Genomic DNA, 27,600 nt, shown 5'->3' with positions numbered 1-27,600 from the left:
GACCCAGGTTCCATCCCCACCAACTCTCGGGTCCTCTGGGCCCGCCTGAGGGGGTCCCAAATACCAAAAGAACGTCAGTAAACTCTTCCTCCTCCTTCCTCCTTTACTTCTCCAGATTGAAGCCTGGCCCTGCTCGCGAGTGCTCAGGGGGCTGGGCCGGGCCGTACCAGGGATTGAACCCGGTGCTTCTCCAAGGCATGTACGGCAAGCAGGCGGCAGCCGTCCCTGCCGTCAGAGGCCGTTTCTCTTGCGCAGCCGTGGATTGGCCACAGCGGCCTGTCCTCCCCCGCCTGGGCCCTCCCATCCCAGCCACTGGCCCCAGGCATGCGCGCTCAGTGGGAACTGCTCTGTCCCAGGAAGGCCTATGAAGGGGTCCCGGGGGACCCCGGAACCTTCAACCGCCCTATGCCTCCCCGGCCCCCTCACAGGTGACTGAGTCGAGGACCACGAAGGTGAGCCGGAAGGGGAGCACCTCTTCCGCCTCCTCCTCGTCCTCCAGCTCCGTGGTGGACCCGCTGAGCAGCGTCCTGGACGGCACCGACCCACTCTCCATGTTCGCAGCCACAGCGGAGCCCCTGGCCACAGCGGCCGCCACGGTAACAGCCCCGGGGTGGGTGGAGGTTTGGGGGGGCAGCCACGTGTGGTGGGGGTCGCAGCCATGTCCAGAATCCAGCTGCCTGAAGCTCCTTTACTATTTCTTGGGGGTGGGGGTGACTGGGCGTTGGTTTTTGTTTGTTTGTTTTGCTTTTGGGGTCATACCCAGCGATGCACAGGGGTCCTTCCTGGCTCTGTACTCAGGAATCACTCCTGGCGGTGCTTGGGGGACCATCAGGGATGCTGGGAATCGAACCCGGGTCAGCCACGTGCAAGGCAAATGCCCTCCCCGCTGTGCTATTGCTCCAGCTCTGGGCGTTGTTTTTTGGTTGTGTTTCATTTGGAAGCCACACCCAACAGTGCTCAGGGATTCCTCCTGTCTCTGAGCTCAGGGATCACGCCTGGCAGACTCAAACCCAGGTCAGATGTGTGCGAGGGAAGACTCTTTCCCCATACTCCCCTCATCCCAAAATGCAACTCTTCATCCTAGCAGACTTTCCAAGGGATTTTTCTCCTCAGAGACTGCCTTTTGCTTATGCCCTTTTTTTCTCCCTTTTTTTTTAAAAAAATCTGCGTCAGGGCGTGTCTTACATGATTTGAAGAAATTTCACGTTTCCAGCGTGATGATTTAAAAGGCACACGCGTGTTGTGGTTATTGTTATTTTGGGTCACAGCCAGCAGTGCTCAGGGCTGACTCCTGACTCTGTGCTCAGGGATCAGTCCTGGCCAGGCTCGGGGGACCCTCTGAGGTTGCTGGGGATCAAGCCCAGGTCGGCCACATGTAAGACAAGCGCCCTGCCCGCTGTCCTATTGCACTGGCCCCCAGATGCACACACGTATTGTGAATGTCAGTGAGCTTTATTGCACAGATGGACCTCTTTTGGGGGTGGGGGTGTGGGGGTGAGAATAAAGATTCACCACACTGCCGAGTCCTGTCGTCGTGGTCGCGTGCTTGCACTCTCTGTCCTGACAGTGTTGCCTTCCCCCAGGACAGCTCCAGAAAGAAACGGGACAGAGACGACGGCTCCGTCCTGGGGTTGGACTTCGAGCCTTGGGCCAACAAGCGCGGAGAGATCCTGGCCCGCTACACCACCACGGAGAAGCTGTCAATTGTGAGTCCTGCCGGCCCGGCCCAGGCTCGGCTATCTGGGAATCAGCGTTGAGCTATGACCAAGCGTTTATTTATTTATTTATTTATTTATTTTGCTTTTTGGGCCACACCTGGTGATGCTCAGGGCTGACTCCTGGCTCTGCACTCAGGAATTATTACTCCTGGTGGTGCCTGGAGGACCATATGGGTTGCCGGGGATCGAATCCGGGTCGGCAGTGTACAAGGCAAACATCCTCCCCTCTGTACTTGGCCCTGATGTCCGAGCATTTAGCAAGAACACTGCAGCCCCAGAGGATGCCTGTGGGGGTCTGGAGTCACCGTGCCAAGTAGTTTTCTCCAAAAGTGTCTTCAGGTCTGGCTGCCGGCCACGTGGCTCCATGGTAGAGCTCAGGCCACACAGGTGTGACTTCTGTACGCACGCCTGTCAGGGATCTGGCATAGTTCACAGGGGACCAAGCAGGGAGGTCCTCTCAGGGAGGCTGATGCTTCTGGTGCCTGGTGAGCCCCCTAAAGCCAGAATTCACTTCCTTCTCAGCGCCAGAAGCCCACTCCGCGCTGTAGCAATAGCGCCACTCTGATTCCTGCAGGTGACACGTTGTCTCTTTATTGTTGTTGTTCAAAGACTCCAGTTGAGTTTTTCAAAACATCGCAGAAACTTGGAAAGGACAGAGTGCCTGCCGTAGAGGCAGGCTGAGGGGCAGAAGGGAGACTGGGGACACCGGAGGGATGTGGACACCGGTGGAGGGACGGAGTTGGGTCATTGCATGCCTGAAACTCAGTCAGGAAGCACTCGGTAACTCGTGGTTCACGGTGATTCAGTACAAAGTCTGAAAAATGTTAGTAAGAATAACTCTTCTCCCCCCTTGCCCCTTTCTGCAGAACCTATTCATGGGATCAGAAAAAGGTAAGTTTTTGTCATTGTTTTCATGAATGTGTCTTCGTAAAGGAAAAAAGCTTTGTGCTGTCCGGCCCTGACGCTTGGCTGTGTTGGAGCTGTCACCTCCCAGACTCTAAACTGAGGAGACTCAAACTACAGGTCTGACTGGACATAGTCCGGGGCTGGCGGTACTTGTCTGGCTTTCAGCTGACCCTGGTTTGATCCCCGCCATCACATATTGTCCTCTCAGCACTGCCAGAGGTCATTTCTGAGCACCGAGTCAGAAGCAGTCCCTGAGCACTGTGGAGGGTGGCTCCCTCCAGCCTCTCCTTTCCCCCATAGGAAACTTTTGGTTGGTTTTTGATTTTTTTTTTTTGTGGGGAGCAGGCCATTCCCGCAATGCTCAGGGCTTACTCCTGGCTCTGCATTCAGGAATTACTCCTGGTGGTGCTTTGGGGGCCATGTGGGGATCCCGGGGATCGAACCCGGGACGGCTGCGTGCAAGGCAAGAGTGCTGTGCTATAGCTCTGGCCCCTGATGATATATTTATTTTAAAGTTACTTAGATTCGACTGTGAAGTCCCTGTTTGATTTGAGTTGCAGACCCTTAGTCTCTCTTGAAACGTCCCCTCACCAGGGCAGGCAGGTGAGATTCGCCTTTGTGTCCCTGCGCACACACACTGACACATACTCTCAACACATGCCAATGCGTGCTCGCCTCAAACGCACGTGCACACGTATGCTCACGTATGATGACACTCACAGAAACGCACTCAGGCACACATCCTTATACTCATACATGTTTATACTCACACACAGACACACACTCATCCAAATACACTCTTACACAAACCCTTCCACTCACACACTCTGACACACACTGACACACCCTTCCAGTTACGCAGACTCACGTGCACGCAGACATACTCTGACACTCCCATTCACACAGGCACATGTTCAGAGTCATACATATTCTGACGCGCACACCCCCCTTATACTCACACACTCATGCACACACTCTGACACACACACACACATACCCGTCCACTCACATACGCTCGGACACACACTCTGGCACACACGCTTCCACACACGTTCTGATATACACAGTCCCTCACACTCAAACACTAACGCCCACGCTCTTTCGCTCACACACGTCATATTGTCTGACACGCCCCCCCCTTGCCCTCACACGCTGTTGTCCCCAAGAGTGCCCTTCACCTGTCCTGCCCCCGGCCCTGCAGAGGCTTGTGGCAGGGAGAGTCGGGGTCCTGGTATGGGGAGTGGTGCCCGCCGGAGGCCACACCCTGCCCGCAGCCCCTGCCGAGGGCGCCTGTCAGCCAGAGCACACGAGAGGGTCAGCACTCGAGGAGCAGGTTTCAGGGCACCGAGGCTGCTTCTTGTTCGGTGGGCTTAGGGCCGGGCCTTTCCACCAGGCCGGCAACCGAGAGGCCTGTAGTCATGCGGACAGTTTGGCAGTGGGTTTCTGGCCTTTAGAAGCACACGGGCACTGTGGAGAACTTGGGAATATCTCACTTCCCCCTTTTTTTTTTCCGGGGGGTGGGCCTCCCAAGCAGGCTTTGACACTCCCCAGACACCAGCCAAGTCTTGGCTCTGGGGTTCTGAGGGTTCAGCGTTTGGACCTAGTGGTGCTGGGGCCGGGGGGTGGCATGTGGTGCCAGGGACCAAACTCAGGGTCTTGCGCCTGCCGGGCACGCACCCCGCCTTCCTGTGGCCCGGCCCCTGCCCCCCACACCCTGCCTTCCCTGCTGCGCCCCTGCGTGTTCAGGTGGAATGGTGTGCACACAAGGCCCTGCTGGGCATCTTCCCCGTGGACACTGCCCCACCACGCCTGTGGTGAGGAAGCAGAAGGAGCCCGGGGATACCCCTGGGAGTGACCCCAAGCCACTCTGTGTCTCTTTCAGGCCGAGCCGGGACCGCCACGTCCGCCATGTCTGAGAAGGTCCGGATCCGGCTGGAAGAGCTGGATGACTTTGAGGAGGTGAGTCCCAACTGCCCTCACGACCCGCTGGGCCCATCCCCCGGGGCTGCCCTCGATGACTCCAGGGGCTGAGCTTGTTGTCTCTCAAACGCTTCCTCCAGGAAGCCACTCCAGACTTCCTGTTTGACCGTGACCTTCACTCCCCCCCATCCCATCCCCGCTTTAGACACCCAGGCCCCTGGTGGCATCTCTCGGCGGCTTGTTTGTCAGTCACGAGCGTCTTTCCTTCCGGAGTGACAGCTTAAGACATTTCCTCCCGTGGGCCCCTCGGCTGCCTGAAATCTGATGTGTTTTCTGAGACTCGTTTCTCCACCTGTGGGTGTAGAAACCTGGTCTGTGTTCCTGTCCCTCTCAGTCGCTCCCTTCAGCTGCAGAAATCACGCGTTTGTGGGGCACACTTTGTGTCTTGGACATCTGGTCCACCAGCCTGGCCCCGGGGTGGACCCCAGTCATTGGGTTGATTCAGGGCAAGTTCTGTTGTCCCTGCTCGTAGGTGAGGCTTGGGGGAGGGTGCGGGGGGGGCACGTCCCTGCTTTCCCCGAGTCGCCCCAGTGCATCCAGCTATTTTTATTTTATTTTTGGCTTTTTGGGGTCTCACCTGACTCAGGGGTTCCTCCTGGCTCTGCACTCAGGAATTACTCCTGGAGGTGCTCAGGGGAACCCTGTGGGATGCTGGGACTTCAACCCGGGTCAGCCGCGTGCAAGGCAAATGCCCTCCCCGCTCTACTACTGCTCTGGCCCCTCACCCAGCTATTAAGCATCTGAGCTGGGAGCTGGTGCCAGGCTGACTTTACCTCCAAGGCCTCATCTTCCAAGGCTATGCGTCTCGGCCACTGCCCCTCCCCCAGCCGCCCCTCCCCCAGCCGCCCCTCCCCCCATTTGCAGAAAACGCAGCGAACCTCCAACCATCAGGCAAAGCTGCCAGCTGGGTCGGAGACCTGGTGGTGTGGGACGACCCCCCTGCCTCTTCCTGCCCACAGGGCTCCCAGAAGGAGCTGCTGAATCTGACCCAGCAGGACTACGTGAACCGCATCGAGGAGCTGAACCAGTCGCTGAAGGACGCCTGGGCCTCGGATCAGAAAGTGAAAGCGCTCAAAATAGTCATCCAGGTCAGAATCGCCCGTGCACGCCCCCCGCTACCCCCCCCACGCGGGGGTCGGTCTTCAGGGTCTTATCCTACTTTCCCTCCCCGTTCCACTTTCACACATGCCCGCGGCAGGCCGTGGGGAGCGAATGTGTGTTTCTAGGGGCGGCTGATCGCTGGGCCGCCCAAGACAGCTGCGCAGGTGGTGCACAGCACAAAAACGTGCAGGGATGGGGGCTGGAGCGATAGCACAGCGGGGAGGGCGTTTGACTTGCACGCGGCCAACCCGGGTTCGATCCCCGGCTTCCCATAGGGTCCCACAAGCACCACCAGGAGTAATTCCTGAGCGCAGAGCCAGGAGGAACCCCTGTGCATCGCCGGGTGTGACCCCAAAACAACAACAACAACAACAAAAGTGCAGGAAAGTCCCTGCTAAGTCCCAGCCGTGCCCCGCTGCTGGTCGGTACTTGGCAGGGGGGATAGGGGGAGTTGGGGGCGGTTTGAGCCTCAGCAGAGAGTGCTCAGGAAGTCAAGGATCATGCCTGTGGAGCTCGGGGCACCATATATGGTGCCAGGGACCAAACCTGGGGTGGTTCTGGGTGAGACGGCACCCTGCCCACTGTGCTGGCTCCGGCCCCTGGCTCTGTCTTGGCTGGAGTTTGCCTCTGTGGGACCCAACGCCACCTGTCCCTGATCTGTGCATTTTGGGGTCCTCGTCTGCACAGTGACCCCCCAAACTGCATGCGCACCGTGTTCTGAGGGCACAGCCCTTGAACCCTCTTGGACCTGGGGGTCCAGGGACCATTCTGGGTGAGGCAGGGGCATTCTGACTTATTTACTTATTTTTGCTTTTTGGGTCATACCCAGCGATGCACAGGAGTTACTCCTGGCTCTGCACTCAGGAATTACTTCTGGCGGTGCTCGGGGGACCCTGTGGGATGCCAGGGATCGAACCTGAGTTGGCCATGTGCAGGGCCAGCGCCCTCCCCGCTGTGCTGTCTCTCCAGCCCTGAGACAGGCATTCTGTAAGGACGTGGTTTATTCTGCATCTCAGCCCTGCTCAGAGTCGTGCCCCTGAGTCGAGAGTGGAAACCCCACGGGTGGAGCGCTGACTGTTTTCCCACCGTCTCCACCGGGCGCGGGAGGCCTTTTCCCGCCTTCTCTGGCCTCTGTCCCTGCCCACCCGTCTCTTCCCACCTTGGCCGTACGGCAGGGAGCTGTGTGCTGCGCTGCCTCCAGGAGAAGATGTCTCAACCCACCAGCGTGGCTTCTGGGGCCAGAGGGTTGGTCGCCTCTGCCTAGGGCGGCTGCGGCAGGGCACAGTGGCTCCGGGGGGCCTCGCCCGGGTCTTTGGGAGGCAGCCGCCTTCCCCCAGCCTTTCCCGGACTCCACGTCTGCTCAGTAGCAACTCTTGTGCTTTCCGTGTCTCTAGACAGCCTCTGTGTGTGTGTGTGTGTGTGTGTGTGTGTGTGTGTGTGTGTGTGTGTTGTGTTGCTTAGGTGCCACACCCAGCAATGCTTGGGGCCCACTCCCGGCCCTGCATGCAGGGGTCACCCCTGGCCGGGCTAGGGGGACCCTATGGGATGCCGGGGATTGAAGGCAGGTCTGCTGCGTGCAGGGCAACGTGCTTGTCTCTTTCTGGCCCCGGGAGGGGTCTGGGGGTAAGTCTAGACTGTCCGTTTGTCCTTGCTGCTTGGGCCACACCCAGCTGTGTGCGGGAGTGCCTCGTGCCTCGGTGCTCAGAAAACCATGAGGTGCCGGGGTCAAGCCTGCAGCTGCCATGAACGTCTCACACAGCGTGGCCCAGAGGGAATGGTCAGGAGCGGAGATGGGCCAGGCGCAGCTCCATGGCAGATGCCCCAATCTGCTGTCCGCAGGGGAGGCTCTGGATTCAGTTCTTGGCCCCGGGAATGAAAGGAAAAAGGACCCGGGTTCCTGCCTGCGCTCCGTCAGAGGGAACCACCCCAGGGGGCGGTCCGGGTGCTCCTGCCTGTGCCCTCCCCGGTGCTCCTTGACCCCCTGCCCTCCCCACCCCCCTGCAGTGCTCCAAGCTGCTCTCGGACACCAGCGTCATCCAGTTCTACCCCAGCAAATTCGTGCTCATCACAGACATCCTGGACACCTTTGGTGAGTGTCCCCGTCCCTCTCCCTGCTGGCCAGGGCCGGGTCACCTCTGCTGGAGTCGGCTGGGGAGCGGGTCTTGGGGACCCAGCGCCAGCTTGCTCTGAGGCGTGTGGGCGCGCATGCTGTCCGGCAAGCCCTGGCCCTGCCTGCCTCTGTGCCCACGTGGTTCTGCACCAACCCTGGCATCTCACCTCGAGGGCCACACTGGGAATCAGAGGCTGCCCCAGGGGACCTGTGCTCCTCTCTCCTGAAGACTGTGCTCTGGGATCACTCTGGAGGGCTCGGGGCACCTCATGGGGTTCCAGGGATCGAACGCGGGTCAGCGTGTGCAAGGATAGTGCTTTCCCCACCATCCTCTCTCCGGCCTGTCTTTCCTTGGTATTTGGGCCACACCTGGCAGTGCTCAGTGGTTGCTCCTGGCTTCGCACTCAGGGATCACTCTCGGTTGGCTCAGGGGACCTTAAGGGATGCCAGGGATCGATCCCAGGTCAGCCATGTGCAAGGCAGGCACCCTCCCCACTGTCCTCTCTCTCCAGCCCTCCTTCCTCCTTTGCTTTTTGGGTCACACCCGGCGATGCACAGGGGTTACTCCTGGCTCTGCATTCAGGAATTACTCTTGGCGGTACTTGGGGGACCCTATGGGATGCTGGCAATCAGACCTGTGTTGGCCGTGTGTGCAAGGCAAAAGCCCTACCCGCTGGACTGTTTCTCCAGCCCTCCTCTCTTCTTTTTTTTCTTTTTTTGGTTACTTGATTCTTGGTTGCTGTCTCTTGTTTTGTTTTTGGCGGGGGGGGGGGGGGGTTGGGGCGGAGGATTTATTTTTTATTCTTTCGGTCACTCGGTCACACCGATGATGCTCAGGGGCTTCCCGTGGCTCTGCAGTCAGGAATCACTCCTGGGAGCCATATGTGTGCCGGGGCGGGTCGGCCAGGTGCAAGGCAGACACCCTCCCCAGCCCACTTTGCTTTTGAAGACGGCTTCGTTGACGCTCAGCTGCGTTTCCGTGCTCAGACACTGATTTGAGGGCAGTGATATTGACCCATCAACCTAAATTAGGCCCGTCTGTGCCCTGCCCTGTGCGAAATCACCCCAGCGCCTCTCTCCGGGTTCCAGGCAAATGTGGGCCGGGTGGGTGGAGCCAGCCACGCACAACCACTTGTTTTTCTCCTCACTCAGTTTCTGTCCTCACACCTGTGGGCTAGGTGGGGGCCCTGCAAGGGCCGGGGGGGGGGGGGGCGAGGATGGTAATGGGCGCTGTTCTAAGGCGTTTTAAAACCTTCAGCGCCCCACCCAATTCCTGGGCACTGGACTACTGTCCCGTCTCAGCAGTGACCCCGGCCCCCCTGCTGATCCCAAACAAACAAACACGGGGAAAGAATGATCAGGTTTCTGGGGCTGGAGCAATAGCTCGACCTAAGTTCGATTCTCAGCATCCCATATGGTCCCTTGAGCACCGCCAGGAGTAATTCCTGAGGGCAGAGCCGGGAATATGCATTGCCGGGTGTCACCCAAAAAGCATGAACAGGTTTCTGCTTTCCCCTGCTTTCCCCTTGCAGAATCCGAGGCCAAAGCAGCCTGGTTTCCAATCTCCCCGCTAGGTGGCAGCCAATGCCCACAAGTGGGCAGTGTGGCCAGTCCATTCCTACCCCGGTTCCCTAAGGCAGCAAGTCTTGTGTTCCATGTTTGCCACGAGTTCGTGGGGCGCTCAGAGCTTCTGCCCTCTCTCCCCAGGAAAGCTCGTGTACGAGCGCATCTTCTCTATGTGCATGGAGAACCGAAGCGCCTTTCCAGGTAAGGACTTCCTTCCTCCCGTCCCCCCTGCTGCTCCTCCCTGCTCCTCCCACCTGGAGTTGGGAGTTGGGCTTCCGCGGCTGCCTATGGTCAGCCCCTGGTCAGACGAGAGACCTCGTCTCTTCGTATCAGTGTGTCAGACGCCAGAGAAGCCCCTCGCCAGATTCTCCATCCTCCCGGTTTCCTGAAAACTTGGGATGATTCTTTTTCTCTTCCCCAGACAGCCCCCCTGGGAGTTGGGGGTCTGTCTTTTGGGTCTCGACTGGTCCTCTCCCACCCGTGGTATTTCTCCTGCGGCTGGACGTCCTCCCTCTTCCCTGCCCGTCTCTCTGAGTCTCAGCTGCTGTGCTCACAGCCTACTTCGTAACGATGAGGAAGAGCGTCAGAGACGGGCCCAGGCTCGACATAGCACAGCAGAGGGTATTTGGCCTTGCACGCGGCCGGGTGCACTGCCAGGAGCCATCCCTGAGTGTCGCCAGGTGTGAGCCCCACCCCCCAAACCAAAGAGCCGTGTCAGAGAAATGCAGAGTCACAGGTGCTCGGGCTCCGCCGCCTCTGTCCAGTAGTTGCTGACGTCGTGGCTGGCTTGCCGTTCCGGCTCGGCTCGACACTCCTGAGGCGGGAAACTGCGCGGCCGAGGCCGGGTAGATCAGCCCCTGCGCAGCAGCGTCCTTTGCCCGCATGATCTTGTGGTCAGAGGCAATTTCCCCCCTCCCTTTATTTGCAGATACAAATATTTGGGAGTGGTGGGGGTGGGGGGTGGGGAGAATCTGCTTCCCGGTGCTGATGTGACATGCCTGAATTTCGCCATCAGATCATTCCTATATTACTCGCCCTTGCGAACAGGGTTTCTGCATGAAGGAGAGCCAAGTCGCCTTCGTGGCCAGATTGGTTTGTTTGTTTGTTGGTATTTTGGGTCACACCCAGCGATGCTCAGGGGTTACTCCTGGCTCTGCACTCGGGTTACTCTTGGTAGTGCTCAGGGGACCATATGGGATGCTGGGGGTCGAACCTGGGTCGGCTGCGTGCAAGGCCAGTGCCCTTTCCCCTGTGCTATTGCTCCGGCTCCTTTTTCTCCTTTAAGGGCATTTCCCCCCAAATACCCCCAGCCATCAAAACTTGGGGATCTAACCCCAGTCGGCCGTGTGCAGGGTGTGATGCACCTTGATGCTTGTCCACGCGCATCCTGTTTCATATTCAGCCCATTGACATGGTATCTTGGGTGGGCTGGAATCCCACTGCATTTCTCGCCCCTTTTCCCACCAGACCTTTCTGACCTTTCCCCTCCTTACTGTGAGCCCCACCGTCTCCTGCCCCTCTCTGACTGGTCTCAGACTGGGCCCCCCCAACCCCCATTGACATAATTTTCACCCATAGCCCCTTTGGAATATTCTGGGGCCCCCAGTTGAAAAAGACGAGGTGCAAACATCTCGTGAAAATGCCACCTTTTGGGGGGCCAGAGTGGTAGTCCGGTGGGGAGGCCGTTTGCCCTGCACCCAGCCAACCCGGGTTCCGTGTCTGGCTTCCCATAGGATCCCCCGAGCACTGCCAGGAGTGATTCCTGAGTGCAGAGCCAGGAGGAACCCCTGAGCATCGCTGACTGTGGCCCCAAAATCAAAACAGAAAACAGTTCACCTGTTTGACCCTTCCTGCCTGTAACTCAGACCTCGGCCCTGGCACCACAGGCTGCTTCTTGGTTCTCCAGATGGGGAGCCCAGAGCACAGCGGGGCCAGCTTGAGGGGGGCGTCAGTGGGTGGGAGGGGGTGGGACAGGCGGACTCCCGTCCTGCCCGCCTACCGGCTTGTCCCCGCGTGTCCTCCGACTCCGGAATCTCAGCATGCAGGTGGGAGCCAACTGGGGAAGGGTACCATTGTGTGTGTTTGTTTTGGCCACAACAGCAGCATTTCAGAAAATGCTGGTAGACACAGTGCTTGTAGATACAGGTTCTGCGTGTACAAGCCCCGTCCCCAGAACGGCTCCCCTGCCTTGGAATGTGCACCCACCTCCCAGCGGCCTTCCCCACAGCCCCTGACTACCTGTTTCAGGGTGAATTAAAATATTTACTAAGGGGTCTTGGGGGCAGAACACTGACTTGGCAAATGTGTGTTGGGGGGTGGGGGGTTTTCCCCAACACCTCCTAAAAAATAACCCCAACCAGCAACAGAAAGACCTCACTGGTGACATCCTAAGAGCTCCACCCGAGAACCGTGAGTTTCCAGTGTGACTGACTGCCGTGTTCAGGAGAGTTCTTCCCTCCTTCATGACCTGTTTCATTTTTGTCTTAGACTGATGCAGACCAGGATTTTGTCTTCTTGGAAATAGTGGGTTTCCCTTCCCTTTAAATCTTCGTGTGTTCCCTGGTTCCAAGAAAATTCAAAACTGTCGCCTTGGTGGTCCAGGTGGCTGGGCCGAGCCCTCGGTACACATGGGACCACGACCTTGACTCACGCTGTCTTGTCTCCTGGGCTCGGCTGGAGGCTCCGGTCACGGGGCGCTTCCCTGACCCCTCCCAGGGTGCTGCTTCCCGGAAGTTGTCCCCCTGGTCCTGCCACAGGACCACCCTCTGCCCAGCAGAGGAGGGAGACCGCTGTGGAGGGGGTCCAGGAGGAAGGGGACAGAGGGACCTGTCGTGGTCACTCAACTACCCAGGCCGGCCCGCAGCAGGCGTCCACTGGGCACGGAGTCTCCCTCGGCTCCCCACTCCCCATGGGCCCGTCACACTCCACAGCTTCCTAGAGTGCCCCCAAAGCTCAGTCATGTTCCCCGAGGCCGTGTGGGCCCATGGGGTCCTAGCTCACACAGTTGCTGGGGCCCCTGGGACCGGTCACTTACCCTCTCTGAGCCTCGGGGAGGCTGACAGCCCCCGAGTCTAGGGCTGTCTGGGGCATAAGGGGCGCTGGTGTTGGCGACACAGGAAGCCCCATCCCCACCCCCATCGACGTCATATCTGCCCCGAGACACTGGCCCTTCAGGGGCCCTCTTCGCCCAGTCCACCCAGCAGGCGGGCAGCTGATGGGTTCGCTCTGCCCTTGCAGATCAGTTCGCCCCCGAGAATGTCACCGACACGGCCAAGGAGACGTGCCTGAATTGGTTCTTCAAGATCGCGTCCATCCGAGAGCTGGTCCCCAGATTGTATCCTTCTCACACTGGGGCCCGCACATAGAGCAGCCGAAAGGTTTTGGAAGGGGGGTCTCAGGACCGCCAGGGGGCAGCGCTGGCAGGCGGGCGGGGGGCACCCTAGGTCCCTGCTCTCCCCAGTTTCTCTCCCCGACTCGGGCTTGGCCCTGCCCCAGGCTCTGCCTCCTTGGGCACCTCCCATGTCTGTTCTTCTAGGCCAGACACTGTAACCTCATGTTTCCTCTGGATTCAGGAACGTGAAAAGCCTCGAGGACCCTTAAGTTTAGTTCCTGAGTGGCCCCTAAAAGCCTGGTGGGAAATGCCCAAAACCCAATTTTTTGTTGCTTGTTTTTTGTTTTTAATTCTTGTTTGTCTGGGGATCACACCCAACGATGCGCAGGGGTTCCTCCTGGCTCTACTCTCAGGAATTACTCCTGGAAGTGGTCAGGGGACCATATGGGATGCTGGGAATCGAACCTGGGTTGGCCACATGCAAGGCAAATGCCCTACTCACTGGGCTATCGCCGAACCCCTTAGTTTTTGGGGTTTTTTTTTTGAATTCTTGTTTGGGGGTCATACTCAGCGATGCTCAGGGCTGACTGCTGGCTCTGCACTCAGGAATCTTCCGGCGCTGCTCCGGGGATTGAACCCGGGTCAGCCATGAGCAAGGCAGACACCCTCCCCACTGTCCTATCACTCACGCCCTGAAAGCCCAGTTCTGAGCAGACTGTCCTCGGGGCTGTCCTCATCCTCACCTCGGGCGTGCTGAGAGACCCTCCCCCCAGCCCCTCTCGTGCCGTGTTCCCAGGCAGTTCCGCAGGGCCGACTGAGGCTTGCCCCGTGGGGACCGGCTCCTGGAAGGCATTGGTTGTCCTTAACAGAATCCGCCCAGTTATGTAGAAGCGTCCATCCTCAAGTGTAACAAGTTCCTCTCCAAAATGTGAGGCTCTCCTTCAACTTTTAGAAGCCTAACATTCCCTTGAGCGGGGCGCCCACATGCACACAGGCCTGCGTACACACGAGTGTGAAGCACCTCCCTTGCAACTCCCACCCCCTGCCCCCCCTCCCGCCAGTAGCTCAGCACCAGCCTCTATCAGCCATCCAGGGAGCCCTGGGGAAGAGCAGAGCTCAGCTACCAGGTCTGCGCTTTCCTTTCTCTCCCGGCGGAAACTGAGAACATAGGACATCAAGTTCTCAGCCCTGCTTTGCAGAAGAGCCCAGGAAGCAGGTGGGGGGGGGGGGGGGGGCTGCGCCCTGCCGTTCTCTGCTGGGCACCACCAAGTGCTTCTCCCCTCTCTGCAGAGGCAGCCCGGTCACACCAGCTGCGTCCCGAGAAGGGCCGGGTAGGAGGTGTCCAAGGACACAGCCCGGGCTCCCGAGAGCCCACGAGCCAGCTACCTCGGCCCCTTGCAAGTGGTTCCTGGGGCTTGGGGAAACCCAATCTGCTTGTTTTCGGCAGAGGCTGGGATGATAGCATCTCAGAACACGCCCTCGGATGGGGCGGGCCACCGCGGGGGGGGGGGGGGGGGGGGAGAGGGGGGTGCTGCCCAGATTCATTGGACTGGAACCTCGGATGTGCATTGCGGGCTGAGGCCTTGGGGTCCTTTGGGACTCGCTTGGTGCTGAGGAAATCGCTCCTTGGCCTCAGTTGCGGGGGAGAATAATGCTTTGGGCAGCGGGGTGGCTCCTCACTGCCGGGGGAATGAGTCAGCTGCTGCTCGCTCCTGTGAGGAAACTGCCATGGCCAGCTGGTAGGACCAGGCTTTGGGGACCGGCAAGAGGCAGGCACAAGGGGGCCGGAAGGAGAGTAGAACAGGTAGGGCCAGCCCGGGTTCGATTCCCCGCATCACACAGGGTCCCCCAGCACCACCAGGAGTGATTTCTGAGTGCAGAGCCAGAAGGAACCCCTGTGCATCGCTGGGTGTGACCCAAAAAGCAAAGCAGGCGGGCACAGCACTGCCCAGACCGAAGGAACATAGTCAAGGGGGCGGAGCCATAGGACAGCGGGGACAGCCTTTGCCTGGCACACGGCCCACCCGGGTTCGATCCCCGGCACCCCATAGGGTCCCCCAGAGCACTGCCTGGAGTGATCCCCGAGCACCGCCAGGTGTGGCTCAAGAAACAGAGGCTCATAGGCGAGGCTGGACTGGCAGGAAACCATGGCGCCGAATGGTTGACGGAAGAGAACTGGGGGCGACACCAGTGGGTGGGATGTCAGGCCACGCGCAGGACCAGGTGGTGACGCGGTGGCGGAGAGAGGACGAGAAGGAGGCCGACAAGGATGGTCCCCTCTGTGCGGGAGCCTGGCCGGCGGGGGTGTGACACCGCCCTCTCTCTCTCGTGTCTGGCAGGGGGATCTCAGAGTGTCTGCCCCGGCTGACGTGCATGATCCGAGGTATCGGAGACCCGCTGGTGTCGGTGTATGCCAGGGCCTACCTTTGCCGGGTAGGTGGGCGCGGGGGACGGAGGTGGGGGGCAACGAGGGGTGGGGGGGAAAGGAAGGCGGCTGCAGGGCCCTGGGGCCGGAAGAGCAGACTGGCTGTAAAGTGTCCTGTGTGTGCGCGCGTGTGCATGTGTGCACGCACGTCCCCTCACCCCCCACCCCCTCGCGTGTACGAGAATTTGAGACTGTCTGTGCCTGTGATGGGTTTCTTCGCTGGCTCTGTGACCCGCCCCCACCCCCCCAAAAAAGAAAAAACCCCATTTGTGCCACTCTACAGCCAAAAGGGCCGGTTGCTGGGCTCAGTGTATTGGGAAAGGCCAGGGCGGGGGTGTGGGCACGGGGGTCAGGTATCAGCCGCCCCGCCCCCCCGACCTCTAAGTGCCTCCTCTCAGTGACTCGTTTGGTCCCGACGCTTGGCGTCTCTCCAGGCTTCTGCCCCGTCCGGGTTCATAGGGGACCCCGGTGGGCACGTGCCTGTCGATTGCCCAAGTGCCACCATCCCGTGGGCTGTGCCTGCCGGCCAGACCGGCACCCCGGTTCCCACCCTTGGGGCTCATGGACCAAGAAGGGGGAGGGAGTGAGGTGGGGGGCGCACAGTGCCCAAGGCCAGGGGCAGCTCGTGCCCGCGCTGCCGGCCCATACGCATTTCCAAGCTGCTCGTTTGGCTGGATGGGTGAGACACACAGCGTGCGGGCAGGATGCGGGGGTCCGCGGTACGGCTCCAGGAAGGGGGGACAGTTACCTCACCGAGAAGCCACGGCCCGCCCCGGCCCACCGCTCCTCTCCTTGGCCACCAGGCCTGTCCTGGCTGTCCCCTGGCAGGGCGTCAGTGCCGTGTCCACGGTCTGAGTGGAGGGAAGGGCAGTGGGCCCGGCTCTGACAAGGGTCGTCGGTGTTCTGCTCTCCTCTGCCACTCTTGTTCCTTGCATACATCCCCCGGCAGCCCTCAGCACTGCGTCCCCCCAGCCTAGGACTCTCGGGTCCTTCTGGAAGGCTCTTGGGAGCATCTTGGTCCTCGGCCCGGCCTCCAGGGCAGGGAGGGGGTGTTAGGTGGGAATCGTTCCCCACTGGTAGAAACTGGGTCTCGGAAAAAGCAGCTTTCCCACTCGCCCAAGTTGTTTTTGTGCTGAAGCAGCAATTTGGCCTGGGGGTGGATGGCAGTTGCTCAGATTCAGGAACATTCTGGAGCTATATTGTAAACACACTCACTTCCTCCTAACTCAGAACGCCGCCCCCCGCCCAGCCCAGCCCAGCCCTGGCCTCGGCTCCTTCTCTCGGTGAGCAATGAGCATCCCTTCCCTGCAAGTGTTTGCGTCTATTTTTGCCACAGTCTGAAACAAGATCGCTCACACCGGGAGCTCGGTGGGGGGCGGGGCGTCATACCCTGCACTCTGAAATATTAAAATGAGTTTGTGCCTGCTGCCTCAGTTTCCCAGCCCGTGATGTCCCGGGCGCTTGGACATGGCAGGGTGCCCTCTTCCCCGCCCACCCACCCCCCATCCTGCTCTCTCTGTTGCCTTTGACAAGGTTAGCCCTGGGTGTGTGTTCAAGAGATGCCTTTGGTTGCTTGGTTTGGGGATCACACCCAGTGGTGCTCCGGGCTGACGCCTGGCTCTGGTGGTGCTCAGGGACACAGGATTGCACCCGCGTCAGGCTTGTGCCAGGCCGACACCCTCGCCGCTGTCCTCTCACTTGGGCCCCGCAGCAGTCACCTTTGGAAAGTTGCAATGATGAATGCTGCCAATGTGTCTCCGACCCCCTTTTTTTTCCATTAAAAATGGGGTGAGTGGTCCCAGATAAAGCAAGGGGGGCTCATGGAGAAGAGAACGTGAGCCAAAGAGTGGGGAAGAAATTTTCTGGATCTCTCTATTCCTCGAGCCATCGCATGTACAGCCTAGGTATCAGGACTGACATCCTACCGTGCGTCTTTGCAGCTGAGATTGATCTTTCTGGGTTTGAGGTGCTGGAACTAGGGCCTCACAGCTGCGAGGCATGCGCTCGGCGCGGCGGGGGCTGCCGCTGTTTCTGGCCTTCTTGCCTTTGTTCCCGCTCAGGGTTCCGGGTTCTGCTTGGCACAGGTGGGCATGGAGGTGGCGCCTCGGCTCAAGGAAAGCCTCAACGAGAACTTCTTTGACTTTCTGCTCACCTTCAAGCAGGTGAGGGAGCCGCTTCCGGCTGGTAGCCCGGGGCTTCCCCCACCCCTGCCCCCTGCTCTCGCCCCCTGCCAATTAAAAATGTGTTGATTGCATGCTGGGAGGGGAGGGGGCGTTCACACGCGCACGCTCACTGGTCCCGCTCACAGGTCCCCTCGCAGGGCGCTTGCTTCGCAGAAGCTGCCGACCCCCTGCTCTGAGCGCACCTCCCCCAGCCACGGCAGGGGGTCTGGCTCTGCATGAAATCCGCCCCCCCCCCAGGAGATTGTCTGCCATAGAGGGAGGGGGAGGGGGATACTGGGGACCTTGGTGGTGGGAGATGGCACTGGTGGAGGGTTGGGTGGTTGATCATCGTGTGACTGAAACTCAAGCAGGAAAACTTTGTAACTGGATCTCACAGTGATTAAAAAAAAATTAAAAGTAATGAAATTAACATTCTGAATTTAAGAAAAGCAATGTGGAGTTCATGCCCAATTCAGTCAGCTCAATCAATGGCTGAATAAATAGCAGGACTCCTACATTAAAAAAAAGAAAAAAAAAAGGAAAGAAATCCCCCGAAGCAGGCTGTTTCTCTTGGGCCAGCCCCGGGCTCTCTGGCGCTTTGTCCTGCCCGTGACTCTGCTCTCCTGCAGATCCACGGGGACACGGTCCAGAACCAGCTGGTGCTCCAGGGCGTGGAACTGCCGTCCTACCTGCCCCTGTACTCGCCGGCCATGGACTGGATCTTCCAGTGCATCTCCTACCACGCGCCGGAGGTAACAGCTGGGCGGTGAGCAGGGCCAGGGAGGACCACCACCTCCTTTCTGTATCCCAGCACACTGCCCTGCGGGATTTTTACCACCGGGGTCCCTCTGCCCCCACGTGCCGTGACCTTGGAGGCAGCGGAGCTCGTGGTGGGGGCTGCTCCCGGGCCCCCCACTCTCCCCAGAGCACCCTGTTGAACACGTCCCTGGGGGCTTCAGGGCTCGGCGCCACACAGCTTGGCAGTGGGGCCCAAGCCGCGTTGCGGCTGACTGCAGGACCCGCGGCTCCTGGCCTCCTGCCCCACCTGGCGTCCACGGTCCCCGTGAAGGCCTAAGAGCCCAGACGCCGTCTCCCCCTTCGCCCTTTGGTTGGGAGCTGTGGGGGCCACACCCGGTGGTGCTCAGGTGTCACTCCTGGCTCTGTGCTCAGGGATCACTCCCGGCGAGGCTCGGGGGAGCCTGTGGGATGCCAGGGCTTTACACCGGGCTTGCCCATGTGCCAGGCGAACCCCTTACTCCTGTACTGGCCCTTGAGCCCTCGGCCTGTATTTTAATTTCTCCAAATCCTAAAGTCCAGGGAGAAAAACAAGGTCATCTTAGGATTTTTTTTTTCAAGTTTTGGGCCACACCCAGCAGTGCTCAGGGCTTACTCCTGGCCATGTTCGGGGACCATGTGGGGTGTCGGGAATCAGGTCCTGGTCAGCTGCATGCGAGACAAATGCCCCCCCTGCTGGGCTATGGCCCAGCCCCAGTGAAGGTTTCTTGTGCCGATGCTCAGTGCATTAAGGAAGTTGTGTGAGGCTGGCAGGCCTGGAAGGTCCCGGGGAAGCTGGCGGGGCCTGCGCTGCCCCTCACCCGCTGCGCGCTAACCCCCCCCCCCCCCCAAGGCAGATGTGCGAGTCGCCTGAGACAGCTCCCAGCAGGGGCCGGCATGTGTGAAAATGAGAACTCTTTCTTATTTTCGCTCTCTCAGTGACAGGCGAGACAGGATTGAAAATCGAGGGCCCATGTCATGTGATCTCGCGCCTTTTATTTTAAGCTTCCGTAATCTCCCCGGGTGGCGGCAGCTGGGACTAGCGCTTTTCCCGGGGCGTAAAACTCGAGGAAACCGTTGTGGCGTCCGAAGCAGCGGTCTCGAGAGAAATGAGGCCGCTGGAGAGCGAGTCCCAGGCACCCTGTGGTGGTGCTCGCTGAGCGCTGTCCGGTTCTCAGAAGGTAGAGTGGGAGATGCAGGGGCTGAGGTTCTGAGCCACACACAGGACTGGCAGGGGGGCGGGGCGGGGGGCCATGTGGCGGCCGTAGATCCCGTTGAACCCTGAGCCCCGCACCGTCCCACCCCTTACCCCGATGGCAAACTTAAAGGAGTTTTTTTTTAGGGTTAGTAGTAGAAAATTCTCTCCCCTGATTTCACAGAAGTACAGCCACAGCCAGTGAAAAGAAATCAAACCTCTGCCCGCAAACTCCGGGCACATTCTAGCCCGGAGAAAGCCCGCCTTTCCTAGAACTGCAGGGTGAGGGCACTGGCGGGAGAGGAAGGAAGGACGTTCCTTGACAAGCTCTGTCAAGCTCCGTTGTCAGCAGCATTTTTCTTTGTTTTGGGGACGGGGGGGCGGGGCGCATACCTCGCCCAAGGCAAACCCCTTTCCGCCGTACTGTCACTCCGGCCCTTGAACTTGGCGGTCTTGATAACTATTCATGTTATTCTTTTTCCTTGTTTATTAGACTCTGTTAACTGAAATGATGGAGAGATGTAAGAAGCTAGGAAATCAGTGAGTATCCCGGAATTGGGCACGCACAACTTTGAGACAAAGACAGCTGCCTCTCAGGAACGCAGTGTGCTTGAGGGGACGTGGGACCCTGTGGCAAGACAGCCCACAGTGACGGGAACCCAGGTGGCCACTTGTGACTCTTCCTGGACGTGGTGGCATAAGGTCACTTCCCTGACCCCTTGCTACCTCAGTCTACTCTCCTGGGAAATGGGTAGAGTGACGGTCCCCTCCCTTGGGTTCTCGGCAGCAGTGACCCAGATGAACTAGAGCCTGGCCCAGGCAGGTGCTGGCCTTTCAGCCCGGAGGGGGAGCAGGGTCGAGCGGGTTTTGTTCAGAGGGTTCCTGTGACTGCAGCAGAGCTTTGCATGGGGAAGAGAGCTGTATACCTGGAGCCGCCTCAGTGCTGTTACTGTTCAGTTTTAGTTCTGCACCAGCCCCTGGAAGGCTTCAGTACTTTTAAGTGGGTGTGTTTGCTTATTTGCCGGTCTGTTGCCCATCTATAAAGTCTCCATCCACCATCCCATGCACCTGTCCAGCCATTAGCCATCCATCCATCCATGCATCTGTCCATCTATCATCTGTCTGCCCATCCATCCACCCATCCATTCATCTGTCCATCCATCCATCCTCCACTCATACATCTCTTCATCCATTTGTCTGTCCACCCAGTCATCTATCTGTCCATCCGCACATTCCTCCATTATCTCAGTCCTCGGCCAACTGATACCCCTATCCATCCATCATCCACTTGTCCATCTGTCTGTCTGTCCTCTAATGCATCCATCCATCCGTCCATCCATTCATCCATCTCTGTATCCATTCATTCGTCTTACCATCTGTCCACTGGTACCCCATTCGTCTGTCTATCCATCTATTCACTAATGCATCCATCCGTCCATCCATCCATACATACATACATACACACACATATACTCTCACCTGTCTACTGATAAACCCATCCATCTATCCATCCATCCTCCACTCATACATCTGTTCATCCATTTGTCTGTCCACCCACTCATCTGTCTGTCCATCCGCACATTCCTCCATTATCTCAGTCCTCGGCCACCTGATACCCCTATCCATCCATCATCCGCTTGCCCATCTGTCCCATCTATCCTCTAATGCATCCGTCCATCCGTCTGTCCATCCATTCATCCATCTCTGTATCCATCCATTCATCTTACCCTCTGTCCATTGATGACCCATCCGTCTGTCTGGCTATTCACTAATGCATCTGTCCGTCCATCCATCTACTCATCCCGTCATTCATTTGGTCATTTCAACATTGATCATTACCAAATATCACACACAAGGCCCCGTGAGTCTCTAGCGTGACCTTTCCTGCCACACTGTTGGGCACCCTTGCTGGCAGCAGACCCCCTCTCCTGCCCCCCCGGGGACGGCAGCACCTCTCAGTGGGCTCCCCGCTGACGCGGCGCGTGTCCCACAGCGCCCTGCTGCTGAACTCCGTGATGTCTGCTTTCCGCGCCGAGTTCATCGCAGCCCGCTCCATGGATTTTATTGGCATGATCAAGGACTGTGACGAGTCTGGTTTCCCCAAGGTAGGCTCCTGCCACCCCGCCCAGGGCCCCATACTCGGCCTGAAAGCTCTGGAGGAAGAGCCCGGCTTTTGGTGCTGCGTGGGCAGCAGGGCCAATGGGAGCTGAGTCCGTGTTGGGGATTGTCACCCGGTGTGACCTGGCTCCCGACTCAGGCCTCAAGCCGTCACGGCTGCAGTCTGCAGGAGAGAATTGGGTCTCTTGCCTCCGTATTTACGGCACGCTCTGTCCAGCGCCGTCCCCAGCGCCAGCTCTCAGCTTGGAGCTTCTCGGTCTGACGCAAGAGGGCTGGTGGAGAAGCTTGCCTCATCACCCTCCTTGGAATCCTCACCTGGGCACGATTTGCTGTTTCCCCCTCAGCATCTTCTCTTCCGCTCCCTGGGGCTGAACTTGGCCTTGGCTGACCCCCCCGAGAGCGACCGCCTCCAGATTCTCAATGAGGCCTGGAAAGTCATCACGAAACTGAAGAATCCACAGGTGGGTGAACACAGAGCCTTGTTCGTATTTTGCAGTGGGCTCTGCCTTTGAAACAACAGGATTGTAGCTAATGATCTTTCAAAGGGCAATCTGCAGAGCTGGTGGTGGGGTGTGTATTGGGGGCCATACCTAGCAGTGGATGCAGGGGTCACTCCGAACAACTCTTGGGTATTGAGCTGGGATTGGCCCCATGCAAGGCTTTAACCACTGTGCTATCACTAACGCCAAAGGGATCTGCTTTGACCACTGTACTAGCAGACCAGAGAAAGAGAGAGTCCAGTGGGTAGAACACTTACCTTGCACATGGCTGACCTGAGTCCGCTCCCCAGCACGCTTTATGGTCCGACAAGCACCATTTAGAGTAATTTATTTACCTTTCAGGGAGATGTGGTAACATGGAAGATGTCTTTCTTAAATTTTGTGTCATAACAACGCCTCATTCTAGAGACCTTAAGATGTAATTGAAAGCGGTGCTGGGGCAACAGTACAGCAGGGCTGGCGCCGGCCTTGCACATGGGCCGACCCAAGTTCGATCCTCACCACCCCCTAGAGTCCCCCGAGCACCGCCAGGAGTAATCCCCTAGGACAAAGCCAGGAGCAAGCCCCGAGCATCACTGGGTATGGCCAAAAGAAAATATATATATGTATATGCATTTATATGTATATATGTAGACTAAAAGGCCACAAATATTCGATACCTTAAAAATCATTATTGCTTTAGGTTTGGGGGCCATACCCAGTGGTCCTCGGGGTTTACACCTGTGTCCTTAGGATCACATAGCCACCTACCTAATGGGAGTTGGCTGTGTGCAAGGCCAGTACCTTCACCCCTGTGCTCCCTCTCTGGCCCATATTCAGCACTTTAAAACACCTGTAACTTGGCAAAGTGTGTCCCGCCTGCAGCCGCTTACAGTATTTGGATTTCACAGTGCCACTGGGGTAGGAGCTTCCCCAAGGAAGTTGGGTGGGTGAGCAGTGGAAGGGAATCCCAGCTTCCAGCCTGTCTGTGGACCCAGCTAAAACCTCTTTCTGCCCAGATGTGGGCTGCAAGAAGAAGGGGAGCGACGAGGGGGTAGGGGGCAGGTGTGACTCGGCAGGAGGCACCTGCCTCGGCTGTGTTGGCCCTGGGTTTGACCCCTGGGAGAAGCAGGCAGCTGGGCTTCTGCTGGTCACGGAACACCACGATGGTGGCCGTGGGCTAAGATTCAGGCCTGTGCCAGCGATGCTCACAGCTGCTAGCCACATCTGTGGTTGCCGGCCCCCCTCCCTGGAGCGGGGCTGCTCCGCCTGCAGGCGTGAGGTGCGAGGCGATCTCTTCCCTCTTCCTCTTTTCCCCTTCCTTCCCGCCAAAGGGGCAGGATCCAAGGAGGAAGGCAGAAGAGGGTTAAGCGTTTTGCAGGACAGGCGGCCCGCCCAAATCTGTCACCGTTGGTTCCAGAGCCTCGCCTTCCTGTTCTCTCTGTGCGTCTTCTGCTATTGAACACTTCATTTCTTTCTCTGTTCTCGTTTTGTTTGGGGGCCACACCCAGCAATGCTCAGGACTCACTCCTAGGTCTGTTCTCAGGGATCACTCCTGGCAGAGCTCAGGGGAAGCATGGCATACCGGGGGATCAAACCTGGCTCGGCCGCACGGAAAGCCAGCCCCTGCCCACTGCACTGTCTCTCCAGCCCTGTGAGCGCGAACTTCTTCTCTAAGACCTTTTGGGCTTTTCCCACCTTTTTACAGCCCCTTGGCAGCACGGTGGACCCACGGGGCCCAGGGTTTCCCTTTGAGAGCTAGGAAGCTGGTCTTACTCAGGACGCCGTCTCGTTGCAGGACTATGTCAGCTGCGCTGAGGTGTGGGTCGAGTACACCTGCCGGCACTTCACAGTGAGTCGAGTTGGCTCTGTGGGGACTGGCCCAGGGCAGCTCACAGCAGGGGGTGAGGGGAGGCTCCTTGCAGCGCTTCACAGGTGGGAGCAGCTCTGCCAACTCACAGTCCGGGTCCCGGGCCAGAGGGATAATACAGCTGGGAGGGCGTTTGCCTTGCATGTACCCGACCCGGGTTCAATTTCCGACGTCCCATAGGGTCCCCCGAGCACCGTCGGGAGTAATTCCTGAGTGCAGAGCCAGGAGGAACCCCTGAGCTTCTCTGGGTGTGACCCAAAAAGAAAAAAAAATAGTCCCTTGTGAGGCGGGTCACGGCCTTCGTGTGGGTCCATCCTGGAAGTGCTGTAGTGGCTTCACGGCTGTCTGACGTGCCTCGCTCCCCGCCATGTAGTTCCTGCTTCCCCCCACCTCCCCCGCCCCCCCAGGTGCTGGGGCATCCTGGCCTGTGGAGTCTCACCCTGGACTCTCTCGTTCCCCGCCGCTCAGAAACGGGAGGTGAACACGGTCCTGGCCGACGTCATCAAGCACATGAACCCTGACCGGGCTTTCGAAGATTCCTACCCGCAGGTAAAGCCGCAGGTCTCCATCCCCCGCGCTGACCACTGGGGAGTTTGTCTCTGCCCCGGGCAGCGGCAGGCCGCGCGGCTCGGGCTGCAGAGTCAGACGCACCTTGGGCCGGGGCCCTCCGCTCGCTTCCTGCCTCTCGCCTGCCTCGGTCTCCTCACCCAGGAGAGGCTCTGCCTTGCTCCCCAGTCTCAGCTGATGTCGGGGCGAGCTCGCCAGGCCAGCACTGTAGTAGCTTTTTATAGGACTCCCCCCCCCCCCCCCCAGCGAAGCCTCACGGGGGTTGAAGAGCTGCTCAACCCCCCATTTCACAGAAGAGGAAGTTGAGGCCAAGAACTTTCCTCCTGAGTGATGAGTGCGGAGGGTGAACTCGGGCTGAGGCCAGGCCCCACCGAGCCCATTCACCCCCTGTTCCTCGCTTCCTGGAACACCAGTCGCCAATGACGGCGTGCTCTGACCCACCCCTGGCACCTCCTGCTCGCTTTGTTTTGCAGCTTCAGTCGATAATCAAGAAAGTGATCGCCCACTTCCACGACTTCGCAGTGCTTTTCTCAGTGGTAAGTAACCATTTCTCGTTATTCTTCTTTTGGTGTTGGGGCCAAACCAGCGATGCTCAGAGGTAACTCCTGGATGTGCACTCAGGAATTACTCTTCAAGGTACTTGGGGGGCCATATGGGAGGCCAGGGATCGAACCTGGGTCGGCCGCAGGCAAGGCAAACGCCCTCCCCGCTATACTATGTCGCGGTAGCCCCAAGTACCCTCTTAATCCTCTTGGAAATATGCTCATGCCCCAGAGATTCTCATCATGTCGCAGTAATGCTTTCATGGAGCCTTGGGCTCTACCCAGCATTTCCTTTCTGTTAAAAATCAGTTTATTTTGGGAACAGTCGTTCACGATATTGGTGATGGCAGGCAGTCACATAGGAGCCGCTGGAGCATCCCAGCTGCCAGAAGGAAAGACGGGCACTGGGTTTCGTTTCTTTCAGTAGCGTGTAAATTGCACACAGCGGACTTTTCTTTCTCTTTCTCCCTTTAGGAAAAATTCCTGCCATTTCTGGACATGTTCCAAAAGGAGAATGTGCGGGTGGAGGTTTGCAAATGCATCATGGAAGCCTTTATCAAGTAAGTGCCACGCGCCAGAAGCTCAGGTCCCTGCGCCCCAGGGAACCTGATGAGTCAGTGTCCAGGGCCGGAGAGTCCAGCAGGAAGCGCTTCCTTGGCCTCACCCGACCTGGGTTTGATCCTGGGCATCACATGGGTTCCGCTGAGCACCACCAGGAGTTTGATCCCCAACCGCTCCATATGGTTCCCTGAGCACCTCCCAGTGTGGCCCAACCCCCACCTCCCTCCTCCGCAAAAATAAAGGATCTGTGACCAGAGGGTCTGGAGAGAGAGCTCAACCGAACCCCATGCTTCGCATGCAGGAGGCAATTTCCGGTCCCCCTGAGCACCAAGTTGGGAGTGACACCAATGACACCCCCCACCCCCATAAGAACAAACATATCCAAGGTGAGGGTAAACAGGGGCCAGGAGGACTTGGTCCATGTTGGGAGCTTGCCACAGGTGTGTGTGTTGAGGGGGTTGGGGGTGCGGGCACAAAGGGCTTTAGGATAGAGGAGGGATCAGCATGACAATGATCGTTGTGGACAGGAGGTGAGCGTTAAAAGTAGTGAAGGGGTGTACCTGCTAACCTTTCGGTGTCTGCATTGCAGACTGAAAGGCCCAAAAGGAAAGAGTGAAGAAAAGTGTCACAGTGAGGGAGCACGGAGGGCGGGAGGGAACCCGGGGACACTGGCGGTGGCAGAAGGGCGACTGTGAAGGGGCGGGTGTTGGAGCCTGTATGACTGGAACCCAGTCATGAATTTCACAGTGTGTTTATCACTGTGATTCAGTTCTTAAAAATAAAAAATAAAGACGCCTCCTTCCCAGTATTTGAAAAGCCAAATGAATGATCTTCCCCGCACTCAGCCTGTGTGTGCCGACTCCAGAAGGTTCCGGACACAGAGTGAGCAGCTTCATCCTGGCCTGATTTTGGGAATGGGGGCATCTGCCGGGATTTTTGCTCTGTTACGAGATGATCAGATGTGCAGCAGAGCCAGCCGGGACCTCCAGAATTCGGGGGAAACCAGATGGTGGCCCAGACCTGGCGACTGGGGCTTGCGTGGGAGCCTGGTCGCTTGCCGTCTCATGCCGAGGCCGTCGGTGAGAACTGGCCACACGCCTCCCTCCCGCTCAGTAGAACCCCCTCTCCTCTTGCCATGTCTCCCAGGCACCAGCAAGAACCCACCAAGGACCCCGTCATCCTGAACGCCCTCCTGCACGTCTGCAAGACCATGCACGACTCCGTGAAGTAAGCCACACTCGGGCCGGGCCGTGGTGGCTTGGATGTTCCCTCCACCAAGCAGAGTGCCGGGGAGGGGCTGGGTCGAGCTGCTGCTGTGGCCACTGGGGTTTTGAGGGTCTCTGTGGAGCCTCACTAATGAGAGCATCCCAAGCGCGCCAGGAGGGAGATTGAGAAAATGAGAAGATGAGGTGGCAGGGCTTTTTGTAGAGGGATTTCTTTTTTTTTTTTTTTCTTTTTGGGTCATACCCTGCGATGCTTAGGGCTGGAGCGATAGCACAGCGGTAGGGCGTTTGCCTTGCACGCAGCCAACATGGCCGACCCGAGTTCGATTCCTCCGCCCCTCTCGGAGAGCCCGGCAAGCTACCGAGAGTATTCGATATGCCAGACACAGTAACCCTACCCGTTGTGCTGTCACTCTAGCCCCTCGTGCCACTTTTTTCCTGATACGGGTTGGAGCGATAGCACAGCGGGTAGGGCGTTCGCCTTACAAGCGGCCAACATGGCCGACCCGAGTTCGATTCCTCCGCCCCTCTCGGAGAGCCCGGCAAGCTACCGAGAGTATTCGATATGCCAGACACAGTAACAACAAAGTCTCCAATGGAGACGTTACTGGGCCCGCTCGAGCAAATCGACGATCAACCGGAGGGCCTTTACTTTACTTTACCCTGCGATGTTCAGGGGTTCCTCCTGGCCCTGCACTCAGGAATTACTCCTGGTGGTGCTCGGGGGTCCAGATGGGATGCTGGGAATCGAACCTTGGTTGGCTGCATGCAAGGCAAACACCCTGCCTGCTGTACTATCACTCCAACCCTGTCGCAGAGGGATTTCTGCCTGAGGGCTAGGCATATTCGTCCCAGGGAACTGAGTCCAGCCTGCGGACTTCCTGAGAGCGGGAGTTAGCACGCCAGGAATGGAGCCCTGGAGTGTTTCCCTGCGCACTCCCACCCTTGACACTGCCATGGCCGCCTCACAGT

At 58.5% G+C, this 27,600-nt stretch overlaps 1 protein-coding gene across 1 annotated transcript in view; it reads left to right on the top strand.

Moving 5' to 3' along the window:
- The window catches only part of VPS35L (VPS35 endosomal protein sorting factor like), a 57,074-nt gene that overhangs the window by 6,092 nt on the left and 23,382 nt on the right, over positions 1-27,600 (top strand). The window contains exons 3-22 of the mRNA XM_056138788.1: positions 429-596; positions 1,584-1,706; positions 2,585-2,609; positions 4,507-4,583; positions 5,564-5,692; positions 7,710-7,794; positions 9,523-9,582; positions 12,619-12,715; positions 13,593-13,640; positions 15,052-15,145; positions 17,222-17,299; positions 17,929-18,051; positions 19,762-19,808; positions 21,262-21,373; positions 21,731-21,847; positions 23,664-23,717; positions 24,204-24,284; positions 24,776-24,838; positions 25,319-25,404; positions 26,552-26,632. Of these exons, the coding sequence (XP_055994763.1) occupies positions 429-596; positions 1,584-1,706; positions 2,585-2,609; positions 4,507-4,583; positions 5,564-5,692; positions 7,710-7,794; positions 9,523-9,582; positions 12,619-12,715; positions 13,593-13,640; positions 15,052-15,145; positions 17,222-17,299; positions 17,929-18,051; positions 19,762-19,808; positions 21,262-21,373; positions 21,731-21,847; positions 23,664-23,717; positions 24,204-24,284; positions 24,776-24,838; positions 25,319-25,404; positions 26,552-26,632 (1,748 nt within the window). The remainder of the gene's footprint in view (positions 1-428; positions 597-1,583; positions 1,707-2,584; positions 2,610-4,506; positions 4,584-5,563; positions 5,693-7,709; positions 7,795-9,522; positions 9,583-12,618; positions 12,716-13,592; positions 13,641-15,051; positions 15,146-17,221; positions 17,300-17,928; positions 18,052-19,761; positions 19,809-21,261; positions 21,374-21,730; positions 21,848-23,663; positions 23,718-24,203; positions 24,285-24,775; positions 24,839-25,318; positions 25,405-26,551; positions 26,633-27,600) is intronic.

This window comes from Sorex fumeus, unplaced genomic scaffold (assembly GCF_029834395.1).
Source record: "Sorex fumeus unplaced genomic scaffold, SorFum_2.1 ptg000130l, whole genome shotgun sequence".
Taxonomy (NCBI): domain Eukaryota; kingdom Metazoa; phylum Chordata; class Mammalia; order Eulipotyphla; family Soricidae; genus Sorex; species Sorex fumeus.
Note: the sequence above shows the minus strand (reverse complement) of the source record. Positions and strands in the feature narration are given on the sequence as shown.